The sequence below is a fragment of the Rutilus rutilus genome, assembly GCF_951802725.1.
Source record: "Rutilus rutilus genome assembly, chromosome: 25".
Classification (NCBI taxonomy): domain Eukaryota; kingdom Metazoa; phylum Chordata; class Actinopteri; order Cypriniformes; family Leuciscidae; genus Rutilus; species Rutilus rutilus.
In genome coordinates this window covers 17,745,344-17,761,825 of record NC_140229.1, presented here as the reverse complement: position 1 = coordinate 17,761,825, position 16,482 = coordinate 17,745,344, and the positions used below count along the sequence as shown (strand labels likewise).

At 41.4% G+C, this 16,482-nt stretch overlaps 1 protein-coding gene across 1 annotated transcript in view; it reads right to left on the bottom strand.

The window, feature by feature from the left end:
* Positions 1-14,411, bottom strand: part of pcdh1a (protocadherin 1a) — a 78,006-nt gene extending 63,595 nt beyond the window's left edge. The window contains exons 1-3 of the mRNA XM_084401437.1: positions 13,856-14,411; positions 9,055-9,873; positions 6,259-8,445 (exon numbers count right to left, since the gene is read on the bottom strand). Coding sequence (XP_084257563.1) covers positions 6,259-8,445; positions 9,055-9,846 — 2,979 coding nt within the window. The 5' untranslated portion in view covers positions 9,847-9,873; positions 13,856-14,411. The remainder of the gene's footprint in view (positions 1-6,258; positions 8,446-9,054; positions 9,874-13,855) is intronic.
* Positions 14,412-16,482: the final 2,071 nt, after the last annotated feature.

Here is a 16,482-nt window from a genome sequence, read left to right as displayed (position 1 = left end):
CACTGTATCACACAAGTTGCAACTTACATCTGTGTCATTCTTTTTGGTGAAATGGTCCCACACATTACTTTTCTTTGCACGCTTCATCCTGTCATCTGCCCTGGCTCTAACCTCAAGTGTTTTACCCTGTAGCCTTTACTTTTTGCAAACCTTGTGAGCGTGCGAACCCAAACGCTGTGACCTCGCGCCAAATGTTTTTATTGGTTTATTAAGTACAAACAGGCGAATTATGAAAAATTGAGTGTGAGGGATTTGTTCACTTCTCACAAAAAAGATCTTGGAATGAGATGGCTAACTGTAGTAGCGTTTAGTCCACTGTCTATAATAGCCTAATTTAGAGATCACTTTTTTCTTTCTTTTTTACCGACTACCGACAACTTAGATCGGTTAACGTTGATACGGTCAACCATCGGTCATCAGTTAACATCCCTAATCAAGAGGTGCATAAACTTTTGGTCAAGATATTGTCTTGACAATGCAAGAGTCAAGCACTCTGTAAAGTCTCCTCCAGCACATTCCAAAGACTTTCAATGAATTTAAGGTCTGAAAAAGATTCTTCATGCTCCCTCCCAACCATTCTTTCTCAATTTGAGCCTGATGAATCTTGGCTCCTACAGAATTTTCATTTTGGGGGGAACTATCCCTTTAAAGACAATTCAAGACATTTGTTGACAGAACCTGAAAAATAACTTTTTTTTTAAACTTTTTTCACCAATTGCTTTTTACATTGTATATCTACCAATGTTAAGGAAAACAAGTAAAACCACTCAGATGGGATAGAGGAAGACTGAAAGAAAGAGAATCATCTAAGAGTTACAGCAGCAGGAGAGAAATGGCATAGCACATTATTGAGAGGAGCATTGGTGCTAAGCTGCTTATTGATAAAAGCACTAATCTGCCTGGCGGAAGGTAAAGGAGGCTGGAATGAGCAGTGATAAAATATTTGAGCTAAAGGCAATGCCATCAGGAAGCTGAGCCTCTACATAGCTTTACCTAAAGGAGCTTCTCATTTTTTATTAAGTGCGATTCTGACCATCGGTGGCTCACAGAATGCGTTCCTGTCAGCAGTGAAATGAAACGGGGCACAGAATACAACTACCACTGCCTTTCATCTGCTCAGGCAAACAGCTAGAGAGAATTTCACTGTCTATAAGCCTGTCACGATTATTACATAATTAGCTGATTGTGAATGTTGTGCACTTTAAATTCCAATCACATATGACCATCCAAATTTATAATAAGCCAATGTAGAAATGCCATGAAATGTCTTTTTTACGGTACTTTTTATCAATATAGCACCATAATGTATTATCCAGGTTGGCTGGGTTCCTGTGTTAATGAAAAGTGGACTATAATGATCGCTATTATTTGTATGACAATTGTTCATAATTGTGTCAGCCCACCCTATCTATATTCATCCTTATTGTAGCTTTCTCTTCTCATATTATAGGCAAGAATGTAATATGATGAAATCAGAGCGCTGTGCCTCTGGCGCAGTGAAAAAAAATGACATCGCTTCGTAAACACCCATGTAGAAAAATGCTTCTCAGACAACATTCGCATAAATTAGGCTCCTTGTGGTTGTGTGCAGAAATATATTTGGGAGGAAATGAATCTGACTGTGAACACTTGCATATTACCATAATCATTATCATTATTGTCATCCTCGTCTTCGACGACACTATCATTAGTCGCACATCTGTGTGCTGCTGTGGTGCACTGCGCTTCGCTGTCGAACAGCTCAACAACATCAGCCATCTCCTTCGGTGACAGAGACACAGTCTCCTGCCAGTGAATCACCTCCTGGGTTGGGGCTGTAATCCCGTTTAACAGGTAATCATTGGGATGTTAGATTTGCCAACAAAGCATATAAGGACTGGACCAGAGGCATAAAGATTTACGCAAGCATTTCCACTACTCAAATCCCAAGTTTTTGAAAGAGTTTATGTCCTTTTGAGATTTAGGTAGAGGGGAGAGAGAGAGACAGAGAGAGATGATCCAATTCTACTGTGTCAGCTCTGCAGGTCCCATCCCAGTGTGCTTGTCAAGATCATGAGAATCGATTAGCCCAAACTCAAAATGTCATGTCGGTCTCATTTATTTGAAGTAGAGATCCAACAGAGTGGTGATATCTAGTGAATCAGTTTGGCAGAAGAACCGGCTTGAACATACTAAAATTGGTTGTTGGCCAAAATGTGGTTTGGCTACAAAATGGCAAAGAAAGAACTGTAAAGAACTTTGTGGTTATACAGTCTTATCACTACCGGACAAGATTACTCATTTGGAATATGTCTGCCCAGTGCACTAAATCCCTGAGCACTTGTCTAGGTCAATCGATTCTGAAGTGTCAGCCAAGACCAGTCAGTCCATAAGTGCCTGCAGAGACTTGTTAGTCCCAGAGAGACCCTCTCGTGAGACTCTGTACAAACAAGAATGCATATCTGACCCTTCCTGTTGTCTAGATGGCATCTGCCGTGTTGACACAAGTGCACCAGCTGTAGTTGAAATGGAATTGCCTTATTGTGCTAATTTCCCTCAGTATGAGTGATCTCAGTAGAATATCATTGCAAAGTATTTCTTGATAATTGCTTAGTTGTTTGCTCCTGCAGGCTGGGGGAAGGGAGGGTGCCTTGAAATCTTGAATTTCTGTAAGTGCAGCAGTTGTCTTCACGCTGAGCGTGAGCCTGTGAGGCCTTCGCACCTGACAGTAGATTGGTCCACCGAGAGGGAGCTGAGTGCCGGCAGTATTGTGCTCTAATGAGGAGCAGTCTGAGGGTATTATGGGCTGTATTCACAGAGGGGAGATCTGAGAGAGGGTGGGCGCCAGGTTTGAGGTTTACGGCTGCATTCTGCTATGGATATTAGCCAGAGCTGGGTTGAGCAGATGCTCAAAATGTGGGATTCTGGGAAGGGCCTTGAGGCAGCCTCCATAAAGGCAGGGCTGCCTCACATAGAGAATATGTGAGCAGGAGATGAGCCATACAAAGAGCAGGGGGCTCTAAAGGTACTGAATATATCTTGGTAGTACCAGGGCTGATTTATGGCCACGTTGGATTCGTTATATATAGAGTGCATAATGTACTAAAGTGAAGAAGAAAAAGAGAGAAAGAGAACGAAAGAATGCTCTGTAGAGAAGTAACATTTTTTTTTATGGTAGATCCTCTTATCTTAAAGCTTTGCTTGCCAGAGAATTTGAGACGTGTGTGGTAGATATGAAGATAGGGAGATGGAGTGGAGATAGCAGGAAAAGGCTTGGCTTGGAGCTATTTTTTAGCTACAATGCTTTGCTAGCCTTCACTTCACTGCTTTTACTTAGTTTTGCAATCCCCTGGATGGTAAAAGCAGTCTTGACAGAGTAAGGGTGAGCTGAATCTTATAATCTTATATCATAGTATGAGAAATTTTTATAACATGCTATCTGTATTGTCTGACTGTATCGCAATACTTATTTTTGCTGGGAAATCAAATAAAAAATGGATTAGTGAATTAAAGGTGAAGTGTGATATTTCTGCACCATTTGCTGCATCACACATAATTGCAACCGGTTTAAATGACCCGACTGGCCTGGATATAATACAATGGATGAACAAATACGTTTGGGAGAGAAGTAAGGCAGTGTTAAACTTGTTAAGGGCAAACATTGTTTTTGGAGTTGTGTTTGAATAACACCATGAATTCTTAACATTCACATTATGCAAATTATTGGTCAATTATGCCTTTAAATGCCCCTCTTGAGCTGTGTGAGCTGAAGCTTACCAGTGAATCGATAAACTGAAGTGCTTTGGTAGAGATTTGACTCAAACCCAAAACCATCCTACACATATTTATTTAATCAGATATATCTAAATAGAATATTACAACTACTGTAACATCTGCATGTAACATCTTAGTGAATTTGAATTGCAAGTCAGAATGTGAAAGTCAGTTGTGAATTTAGGAAATTTTAGTGAATTTTGTCTTTAGGAAATGTAATTTATAAAATAGTTGTTATTTTCATTTACATTTAAAAAAGTATATATATATATATATATATATATAAAGAACAGTGCAACACTGGGACTGCATCTAGCTCAATTCTACTGCAAGTAGCGACACACAAAGGGAATCAAACAATCAAACTGTTTTATGAGTGTTCTTCCAACACACTGGCTCTTGCAAACTTAAGAGATGTGTTTCCCTAATTAAAGCACACCCCAAAATCCAACCTGAATCCCTACCTTCCAATCCTCCTCCCTCCAGTTGGAGATGAAGGGCAGCCGATGGTATAGAGAGGGGAAAACGGAGTGTTATCTCCATCTAATAAGGCATTTTAATTGTATGGATTTAATTTAAGCACAGATTTACAGCTTCACAAGCTCTCATCACGCCCACTTAAAAATAACTGGGAAGGTCTCTCCCTTGATCCCGACTGTGTGCTAATGTCTCTCACTCAAGGCTGTTCCGGAGAGAGAGGAACATGTCACTAAAAAGGTGTTAGATCTTTGCCATGACCAAGCTAATTATCAGCACTGTACTGGATAAATCCATACAGTCCCCTCGGTAACTGTCACACAGTCTAACACATTTGGAGGTTATAGGGAGAGAGTTTTGGGAAGATCTATGAACTGTGAAAGACACATGCACAAACACACCACACAGCAACACATTTAAACAAATCTCTCCTCACGGAGTCAGGCCATGCCCCTGTGAATTGAGCATTGAGTTTTTTTTTCACACCTCAGGATAAGTCTTTCCGAACAAACAAACTCCTCTTAATGAGTTTTTTTTTACGGACCAGGAAGGAAAGCAGCGAAGCCAGTCATCACGCTCAATCCTCACTGGCAATAAACGGCAAACAAGGCCACTGTGTTTACACTCATCAGAGCTTAAAGTGGGAGAGCTTGAGCCGAGGCTGTCACACGCACCTGAGCACATTGCCACACGCACGAGTCATCGGTGAGCGTATTACCATTCGCTCTGTCATGCTCCACTCTGCACATCTGTCACTCAGTTTGGCTGAGATTTTAATTTTTTATTTTGGTCAATCTGTTAAGCCTGATGTGGGTTTTGGATGGGATGTAGGGGGTTTCCTCACGAGTTCACATCTGCCAAGAGATGTCACACGAGTCAACATCTGTCCCTTGTTTATGTGCCTATCAGTTAACTCTCACAGATACAAATATCAATTTATGTAATGCTTGTCGTCAAGCGGGAATCCGATCAAATAGGCTGACTTGCTGAAACCAGTCCACACACAGGAACCTCAGCCCACATTCACACAAACGATTACATGAGTGCATGCAGAAACCTAGAAGTACACACACACAAACAATACACAGCAATGCAGCACACTCTCCATAGCTGGAGTCTATTGTCACTTCCATGCCATATGCTGTCCATCACGGTGTGGGAGATGCCGTGGGTAACTGTTCTCCCCAGTCAGTGAGTCTGCAAGGCCTGCACTCACCCTGACTGTCATCTAGCATCTGCTGGCTTTATCAAACACCAGACTGGTACTGATGGAGTCAGGACCCATGTGCCCTTGCTTTCCGTCTCCTCTGCCCAGTAAACTTTACTTCCACTCTCACCGGATATTATACTCAATTTTAAATTTCTCACGTTTCCCCTCGCTCCACATCATATAAACAATTGTTTTACACAGAAATTAACATGCTGAATGGGTCAGATTGACATTCCATCTGAGCCAAAGAAAATGGCTTTGGACTTGTTCAATAGCAGCAGGTCAGATGGGCACCTCTCACTGGGTAGATCAGATTACATTAGAAATCAGAGAAAGCATGAGCTCTAGCAAATATGGACATTTTACACTCAACCACACTACACTGTACATCAAGTGCAATGAAATCATTTCATGACTGAACCTTTGTAATTGTCTATTCACAAAGTAAATTGAAGTGCATTTTCACAGACAGTGAATTGGTGACCAGAGTATATATATATACAGGGAACATGATGTAATACAAGAGTCATTTTTGACATCTTTCAAACAGACAGATTCTTGTATGCCAGATGGTCTTTTCACATTATACACTGGGAATTCAGGGAACACACTTATTCAAATGAGAATAATATTTAGCATATATATATATATATATATATATATATATATATATAAAATAAAATGTTCATATATCAACACCCACTATTTTAGCACAAGTACCATTCTAAATGATGTTGGAATGACCCATAATAGTAATTGCAAAACCCATTTTCCCCCATCACCGCATTATACATATAAAATCAGAAAAAGATTGGTACCGTTTTTGTGCTGTATTTTGGTGGATTGGTCTTGTAGCTGTAATCCGAGTACTGGTCTGAGCCGGTGGAGTTGTCATCACCGCCTGTTCCCACAAAGGTGTTGGCAGCAGGGAGCTCCTGGACAGCCTGATGCTTTTGGGAGGCAGATGGGGACTGGGCCTGGAGCTGGATGGAGGGCAATGGGGAATTGGAACGGTAGTGCCTGCCTAGGTCAGGGCTTCCAGGCGGATATGTCAGAGGCAAATGGATCCTGGGGCTGTCATTGACCCCATCAAGGTTAAATTTCAGACTCTTTTGAAGGCTGACTTCCTCGTCCTCTCCAAGAGGTTTAGGTGACTTTGGTGGCTTACCTTTTTTACCCTTTCTCCCCTTGCCACTTTTTGGCCCTTGCTTGGGGGCATACAAATCTTTGGTCTCCTTCTTGCCAGCCTGATAACCACTCTTTGCTTCTCTTTGAAGGCGATGCCTGATGAAGACCACCACAACAATCACAGTGACCACTCCCGCCACTCCTGCTAGACTGCCATATACAATGTTGCTTCTCTGGGCAGCCAAACCATAATCTGGGTCACCTGCAATGTCCATGTCCAGTGGGGTGTACAAGCTATGCCCCACAAGTGCCTCCACATAACTTACATTAGCAATGGTTTCATTTACGTAAATGTGTACCAAGGCAATAGCATGGCGGGATGGTTTGCCTCTGTCACTCACTTTTATCACCAGTCGATGCAGACCACTATGTTTTCGAGTTAGTTCCTTTGTTAGTGTGATCTCGCCATTAGATGGAGAGATGTAAAAAAGGTCATGTGGATTTCCCCCAGCAATGCTGTATACTAGTTCAGCATTAGAACCAGAATCAATGTCCTCTGCTTCCACCACTTCTACAACACTGTCTGGAGCAGCCATGGGAGAAAGACGCATAAAGGATGAGTTAGATGGTTTAGTGACAACCGGTGCATTATCATTCTCATCGAGAACATTGATGGTCACTCCAACGTAGGATGACCTGGGTGGGTCCCCTCCATCTACAGCTTTCAACCGGAATGTGTAACTGCTCTCTTTCTCTCTGTCAAATGAGATACTGGACAGAATAGTGCCAGTACCATTCTGGATCACAAATTTGCCCACATCCGGTTCCACAGAAAGTTGCACTTGAGCATTCTCACCCTCGTCCATGTCCTGTACTGTCACCATACCAACAGGGCTAAGAGGTGGCATGTTCTCCAAGACTGAGAAGCTGTAGCCACTCAGCATGAACTTAGGATCGTTGTCATTCCGATCAAGTACTTTAATTACAACTGTGGCAGTACCCCTGTGACTCGGAACCCCTTTATCAGCTGCAGTAACACGGAACTCATAGCGCTCCTTGTGCTCGCGATCAAGAGGGCTTCGAGCACATACTTCGCCTGAGCTGGGGTCAATCTCAAAAAGCCCCCTTGTTGAAGAGTCCGCAATAATGCTGTAGACAAGCTCTGCATTAGTGCCACTGTCTGCATCTGAGGCAACTACATCTACCACCTTTTCTCCTGGTTGGTTCTCCTCAGCAAACTCTACTTCAAACAGGGTTGGTGAGAAAATGGGGGAATTGTCATTTGTGTCAGTGACTTGGACTTTCAGCGAGTTAGTGCTGGACAGAGCTGGATTGCCTGAATCCACTGCCACTATCTCCACCCGGTAGTCTCTAACTCTTTCATAGTCCAGGGGTGTTGTGGTCTGCAGAAAGTACTTCCTCTTGTTGTCAACTGATGAATCACTGGCTGGCCGAAGCTGGAAAGGAACATCACCTGCAACCACACAGGTCACCACGGCATTCTCTCCCTCATCCTTGTCTGAAACCTGTACCAATGCCACTGCTGTGCCAACTGGCATATCCTCTGAAATATTTGCTACTCCATCACTATGGGTCACAAGACCAATGCCTCGAATCTCCACTGCTGGTGCATTGTCATTCTGGTCCGTCACATCAATAGAAACATACGTTTTAGAACTTTTGGGTGAGGGACCTTTATCTCGTGCAACAACGTAAAATTTCAAATTGTTGATCTCCTCACGATCCAACGGGCCTTTGACATATATGATGCCTGATGAGCGGTCTATCCGGAGCAGTTTTGGCACAGGATCAATGGCCTGATGTAATGTGTATTCAATCTCGCCATTAGGACCCATGTCTGAATCATTAGCCCTCACCTGCAATAGAAAATATTAAATAAATTGGACTGAAATAAATGAGAATATAAAACACTAAAATAAAATAGATTTTACACATAGTCAAGACAATTTACAAAAATAGGACAAGACTACAAAACAACATTCATTAGACATTGGGCATTAAATGTTGGGTATTTGAACACAGGGAATCTATTTATATCACAAAACTGGGAACATAGTCAGAGTATTGCATAACAGGATTTCTGGGGCATATGCTATCAATAGAGAGTGGGGTTCCTTAAAAACAAACTATACAGATCATCAGATCATCTCAATAATCTCTTTCAAATTAATCTACATAGTAGATTAAAATAGTTTATAGTAATTTATCTACTTGTTTTTTTGTTTTGTTTTACCAAATGAGTGTGTTATGTGATGATCAAAATTGATTATTCTAATAATTTAAGAAAGTGAATGTGGTAAGTTTGGCCCCGATCCATTGATGTAAAGCATCAAAGTGAAGAACAGACAGCTGGGAGGTTGGGACAGCAGTGCTCATTAACATTTCACACTCTGACATGATGCAATAGACAATTTATCTTGCCTTGTTTGGATCTAAAGGTTGACTTAGCATGTTTGCCATTTTACCTGTAACACGGAGTGTCCGATTGGGCTGTTCTCTGCAACCTCTGCTTCGTAGGAGGATTTTTCAAATGTGGGTGCATTGTCGTTGGCATCAGCAATGACAACCCTCAGCAAGGCACTGCTGTAGCGAGGTGGATTGCCTCCATCCACAGCTTTGATGGTGAGGTCATAGGAGTCTTTTAGCTCTCGATCAAGACTTCCCAACACAATGAGTTGAGGCAATTTTTCACCTCGGTCCTCTGCAACTTGCAGACCAAAGAGTGCTACAGCCTCTGGTCCTGCCGTTAAGGTGTAGTCAGCTACTCCATTCCTCTCTGTATCTTTGTCAGTGGCCAGTGGAATTGAAAAGAGTGACCCCATGTGGGTGTTCTCTGGAACTGAGAGGGTAAGGACAGGTGAGGGGAATTGTGGTGTGTTATCATTGATATCCTGCACTTCAATCCTTCCCTCTATCAGCCGTGGACTCTGATTTTGAATAAGGTCTGTGACGGACACCTCAAACTCCAGAAAGCAGGGCTTGCCTTTATTACGACAATCCTTCAGTGTCTCTCTGTCTATGGGGATCTCAGTGGTAAAGATATCTCCAGTTTTGCCATCCACCCGCAGATAGGGAGCGCCCACCTCCAGTTTGTACAGGTGTCCAGTGTCTGGTAGCCCCTGGTCAGCTGCCAGACTGCCAATCAGCGTGCTCGGAGGCTGTTCCTCATGTACGCGGTATAGAATGCCACCCACCGCACCACTCAGCAAGTCCAGTAACAGTCCCCACAGCAGAAACAACACCACAGGGAGATCCATGGGCCCTCGGAGAGGTAACACCTCAGTCTGCAAAACATTGTGAAAAACATGTTAAATCATAAACAAGTGTGTCACGCGGTACTCTTTTGAATAAACAGAGAAAAACAAACATCCTTTTTTCTTTTCTTTTAACTTACTTTACTGTTGATGGACTAGCCATGGGTGAAAAAGAAATCACAAAGCACACACTGTTTTGTGTACACATTGTGAGCACTAAATCCAAGGCTAAGAGTTGTAAAAGCTCTCCGGAAAATGGCTCTTCCCCCGACACCACTAAAAGCATCCTCTCTCATTATCTTACATTATTTATCATCCTCATTTTTGAGCAGACAATTACTTGTATGTGACGAAAGGCTTACTGTACAAATGTCTTTCATAAAGGTGTTTGAAACCATGTTAATGTTTTCAACTTCAGCCAATGATTTAGTAGCATAACTGCCACAACAATGCTTCTTTGCTTAAATCTGGAAGTTAAATCATCCCTATTAATACCACACAGGAAAATGTTAATTAGCACCCTTTTGAATGCCTGTCCAAGCTAAGCTGCTTTTGAAAATTAATGATTTAGAACACGTAATAAGACACATCTTAATGGGCTTTTTAATAAGAAGGTATGGGTTACTGTTAGGCTCAAAACAACAGCTCAGCAAGCTTTGTACTATTTGCAACATAAATTAAACCATCTTATACGCAGTTTATAATGCACTTTCCTCAACATACCCTTAATCCAGTACATATTCACAGCCAGTGATGGGGCTATTATTTTGGATGACTTCCCTTTAATGAAGGTTACACTCATTTGATTGGCCCATAACGTAAAATAGGCAGTTTCTCAATGCAAAGTGCTGATGAGACAAAAGGTACTAAGAATACTGCTAACACAGCAAAGGAACCATTCAGCATCACAGAAAGTAGGCTGAAAGATTCCCCTCGGAAACACTGGTATATTAAGATGCTGCACTCCCGGGTCACAGAGCACCTAAAGGCCAGCCCTTATCTCAAAGTACAGATTTACTCAAGACAGAGGAAAAAATATCTTTCCTATCAAGGCTCACAAGTTTCAGGCTAATTTACACACTGTAATGCTCATGTTTGATTTTCAACCTGCTAGGCCTCCTCATTAATCACTATCCTGTAGTTTAGCATCTGCTTTGATCTGTATTCCCCTGGATCCAGGTTTCTCTCCTTTTTAAGCACTGAATGGTTTTAGAGTTTAATTATTTTCTGAGATGTTGTGCCTTTAAAGGACAGTGGACAGTTTTTTGAGCTGTGGCACTTAATGCTGTGGCCTTTAGAGACTATGTTTATATGCAAAACATCCATGTAACGTCTAAAATGGAGCATGAGTAAAAACAGAATCAATACAGGCTTTGCAAGCGGCCATGATCCAAAGGAAAGTAAATAAGTGTTATACAAAATAGCTAAACACAAGAATGCATAGAAATCCAATCAGAAATCCAATTCCTCTGTATCTGTTAAGATTGGGAGTGCAGCGTATTGATGCACTAATTGCCCAGGTATTGATGTGTCCTCTTTTTGCATTTGCAGGGCAGCCTCCTGTCGATGTAGCTGTGCTGATAGTGTATAGGGTAAAAACATGATTAGGGACTGTGGCATAAAGCACTGCCTCTGAAGGCCCAGGCAATAACTTGCACTCATGGCAGTGGGAAGGTGGACCCTAGTAATGTGGTAAGACTTGAACATTGAATCTACTGCTATAGAATAGATGTGTGAAAATACTCATAACGGTTAGTATATGTTGGCCCATACGTTATGTCCTAGTGAATAAAACGCCATTTTGCAGCTTTTTGGTGCATTGTGTTTTTTTTCTTCCATAATTTATAAACTTAAAAAGGCTTTAAGTATACTGCTGCAAATCATTGACTAGTGCATGTAATTATTTGTAACCACACAGTTTAAACTGAATAGAAATCCACTGACGCTGCACTGCCCTACAAAGACAAAGCACAATAACAACACATTTTGTCAAAAGTGGGTTATGACTGAAATTGGGTCTCTTAGTCTATGATCTGTCCTCTGACAGACAGGTTTGGCTGAACTTTCCACCGAGTATAAATGTGTGGGTGGTTATATGGGTGGTTCACAGGGAAGTGAGAACATTTTGTAGAAGAAATGTGTAAGAGGGAGGTTCACTTGCTAGCTTGCTTTCATTGACGAGTTGTAGAAGCCATTGTCATGTTTTCCACTCCCTCAACAGCTACAACAAATTGACACAGATTCATACATGAATCCAGCAAATCATCAAAATAATATTTAAAATGTAACACACGGCAACGCTCTTTACATAAGAGACTCTTCAAACACCCCAAGAGCATAAGCACTTAATCTCATCCTGATATGAGTCTACAAACACTCAACAAACTATTTAAGGGCTGTTGATTTTCAACTCAGAGTGCCTCATGAACAAAGGGTTGGTGGTATAATAGCTCTGAACTCAAGTGTAAGCACCAGAAAACATGTGGATGAAAACATTAAATATACAGTCTGTGGAGAGGCAAAGAACAGAACATATGCTCACTGTGGACTGCCTCCCTAGTGAACGCTGGTACACCTAAACGATCTAAGCGAAAACCAGCCAAATTCAGCCAGTGTATCAATCTCACACAGCGCTGAGAATATTCAAAGGTCTGTTGAAATTACAGCACAAGCACTTTCAGACTTGTAATTCCAAGCCTTGCTTACACTGCACAATATACCTGCAACAATTTCAGAAATTAACATGGGCGAACTCCACCCTAAACAAGTTCGGAAGTCATTCTCGCTCTGCTCTTGAGACTGATAGTTCATGCAGACATTTCATTTTCCCTTAAGTATTGTGACCTTTTATTTTTCAGCAGTGTTGTAAATCATCTGTTATCACATTCATTCACGTTCAACAGGTTTAGCATTTCAGCTCAGTCCAATTGAATCAGTTACCCATCAGTCCAACCTATGGACAAATGCTGTGCGATTTTACAGACAACTGAATTCAGTAATGGCTGTTTAAGATCATACACTATTTTTTTCTTCTTCTTTTTGGAAGGAAAAATATAAGTTTTGGACCAACACAGGATTTTTTTTTATTTCCTTTGCATAAGGTAATTAAGAATAGTATAATTTCTTATTTGATAACTGCAAAAAAAAAAAAAAAAAAAATTGTGTTTATGTTTTAACAATTACTAATAACAACAATAATTATTATTAATATTATTATCATCATCATCATCATCTTCTTGGGGCTACGAAAGGATTCTATATTTATTTATTTATTAATTATTATTATTTTGTATTTTAAACCCCATTTTGTAGATACACATCATCGAAAGCATCTTCGAGCTCAGAGAGGATTGTGGGTGGAGATGGTGGAAGGGGGAATCCTGTAATCAGCCTTACAGGGATTTGACCAAACATTGATCCTGCTGTTGACCCAGCCAACCCAGGTGGGCGCTCCACTGCGATTTCCTTTATATCTGCAGCCTTGTTGAATACAATCTAACCCTGTGCGGCTAGATGGCGAGTTTTTAAACGACAATAATGTTACATGACTTGCAGTTGCGCGCAGCAAACAGTAGCCTGCATTCAACTGGTCGTTCGTCAACTATCTTTATCGCAGCTGGATTACGAATAAATGTTCTGCAGCTTAAATGCGTAGCAAAAGATCTGCAGAACCGTTTACTGCGCTATTTAATAAGATTCCTGAATTCGCGTCGTGTCGACTAAAGCGGTAACAAACAAGTGCCATTTGGTTATTTGTGTATAAACATATGCACTCCGATTGATTCTGGAAAATATAAACGCCATCCGAATGTGGTCAAAATATCGAAATAATAAGGGCTCGCGCACAAATCACTGCCATCAATAGGCTACATTATCTTTAAAAACGCCTGTAGTTTCTGCAATGGCATATCGCCGTGGTGTGTCGAATATTTAAATGTGACCCATCGACATATCGAACCTTCCCCTCAGCTTTATTCATTTTTCAGAGGCGACAATAAAGTTCGTTGCCTACCTTCGTCGATCACTTTTTTTTCTCTCCTGCCAAGACCGAGGCTTCTCGTCTGAGGATCAACTACAGCTGATGTTTCCTTCGAGATTACACGGACCCCTAAACACCTGATTTAAAGAATCCACACATCAAGAAAACATCAAATCCTTCCGTTGGAAAACAATCCATAAGTAGCCGCGCTGTTTTCCACGCCATTCCCACGACTCCGCGTCAGTTTGATAACGTCGGCACTCATTTAAGTGTTAATGAATGAGAAATTACGGCTTATGATGGCTGTTCAAATGTCTTTGCTGTTGTTTCTCAACACAGAAACGGTTCTAAACCGAGCAGCTTCCCCCCGTTTCAGTCCATAAATCCTCAAACACTCGTTTTAGGAGAGTGCAGCTTCTCACAAAATTTGATAGTGCTCCTCGTTATTCTTTACCGAATGATACCATAATCTACCGGAAATAATGTAAAAATGTAACAGTACATGACAGAACGTATGGATTCGGGTTTACCCCCTTCGCTTTCCTCAGAAGTAGACTATCAACGTAGTTTTGGCACAAGGTTCTTCTCCGCACAGGGTTAATCCTGCATTTCTATGCATGCGAGAGAGTGAGTGGAGAGATTTCTCAGCACCGCGCGCTGTTCCCCTCTAGAAGCGCGCGCAGGCGGACGCGCAGAGCGAGTGGAGGTGGGGCTCTCGCGCGCCACAGGCTGTTTGATGAAAAAGGCACAATTTGGTTTGGAAAATAGTATAATTGTTGATAGCCTAATATACATGGTACATATCTGCTTGTGTGTGTGTGTGTGTGTGTGTGTGTGTGTGTGCGCGCGCGTGTGTGTGTGTGTGTGTGTGTGTGTGTTTCATTGCTTCCTATTAGCGGGGTTTTTAGAGTCGGAATATTTTAATGAATTGTCTGAACCGGTTCACAAAACCAGAATCTGACTGAATCGGTCTGAGCAGTTTACGAGTCATTGAGCTTTGAACAGGGATCCTCGCTCTTTGAACCGAGAAATCATGTGGTCTGAGCTTTGGACTAAACTGAAGATTTGACTGATGGGCCTAATTAAAGTGAGTTAGGCTACTTGCTACTTTTTTTTTATAAATAGCATTTTTATATAGCCTATTTTAATGAGCTGAGTTGGCTGTAAGAAACTGACCTGGCACACACACATAGATTTACACATACTACTACTACTAATAATAATAAATGCTGAAGTTGGTTCTATGGTTATGCTACACTAACCATAGTTTAACCATAGTATTTGCAGTGAAAATGTGGTTATACTAATAGTAATCAATCCGCCAAAAAAAAACATGGTTAGCCTATACTTTTTGAGCCGGTACATTGAAATCGATTCGCGTAGAGATGAGTCGGATCATTTTAGCAAACGTCTGTAGTATCTGTTTTTCATTTAATGAGTTATTAGTTTTAAAGGGGTGGCTTCAACGTTTTTACGCACTGAGACCTTTCCAAGGGTTACCCACAGAGCCCTGCTCGTTGTGTCGTTACTTTCTCGTGTGTGGATCATAATCTTGAGCAATTGGGTCGTAAAATGTGATGAGTATTGATCGAGTTGGAATCGCATCCAATGAACAAATACAGTTTGATGCATTCAACAGTTGAGAGCTGAGCGCTCTTTGCTCTTTTGGCGCCACCCACGGGCGTTCGAAAGTACACACGGCTGGCAAAGCGTGTTCACGTTTCCCCTAATCTACCCCATAAATCCACTCCCCCATCGCCCCCGCACACACACACACACACACACACGCACACGCACGCACACACTCACACACAGAGCCGCTGTTGTTGTTTTCATGTTGAAAACAGGATGCAAGATTGTGTAACAGTTTGTGTGAAGAGAAAGACTGATCTCATCCATGAATATAGCCTACTGTATAAAAATGAGAATATATAGAAATGAATGGATATGTGAGTGGTTCAGCTGCATGAATGAAGACCCTCTGCAACAACAGATTCGAAACATCTACGGCTGCATCTACATCATGTAGGCCTCTGTTTATTTCTTGTTTAAATTAGGGTGAGTGGGTGAGCTGAGCTGCATGCATTTGCATGCAACCAAATGAATAAAATACTCGCTCAATCGGATTAAAAAGCCTTTATGTAAACACCCCAATCGATCCACTTGAGCTCGATCTGAATGGAAATTCTTTGGATTGAAATGGGTGGTGTAGAGTAGACCTGAAATAATCTGATCAATAGGGAAAAAAATAAGCATGCACTTGAACCTGAATATTGGATTTATAAACATCTTGCACACACACATACGCAGTGCAATGATGCGTATACTGTATTTATATATTTTACATTTTACGATCTTGCCTATGTTTATTTTTGTCAGGAAATGATAAGGAGAGGACTTAAAGCTAGGGTAGGCAATGTTTTTCATTAACACTTTTTGTCATACAGGTTGAAACTCTCTTCACACCCTGATAGCAATTAATAACAGAAGTGGTCTAAATATTAAAAAATTTACATATACCTTGTGTGGAAGTCTCAGTACCACACGTTTGTCCAATCATTGCATTTGGTCCGAATGCAATGATAGGATGTTCTACCTGCCTGTCAACATATGTCTTTGCATACTTCCCTCCTTGAGGTATGCTCATGCATACCTCAAAT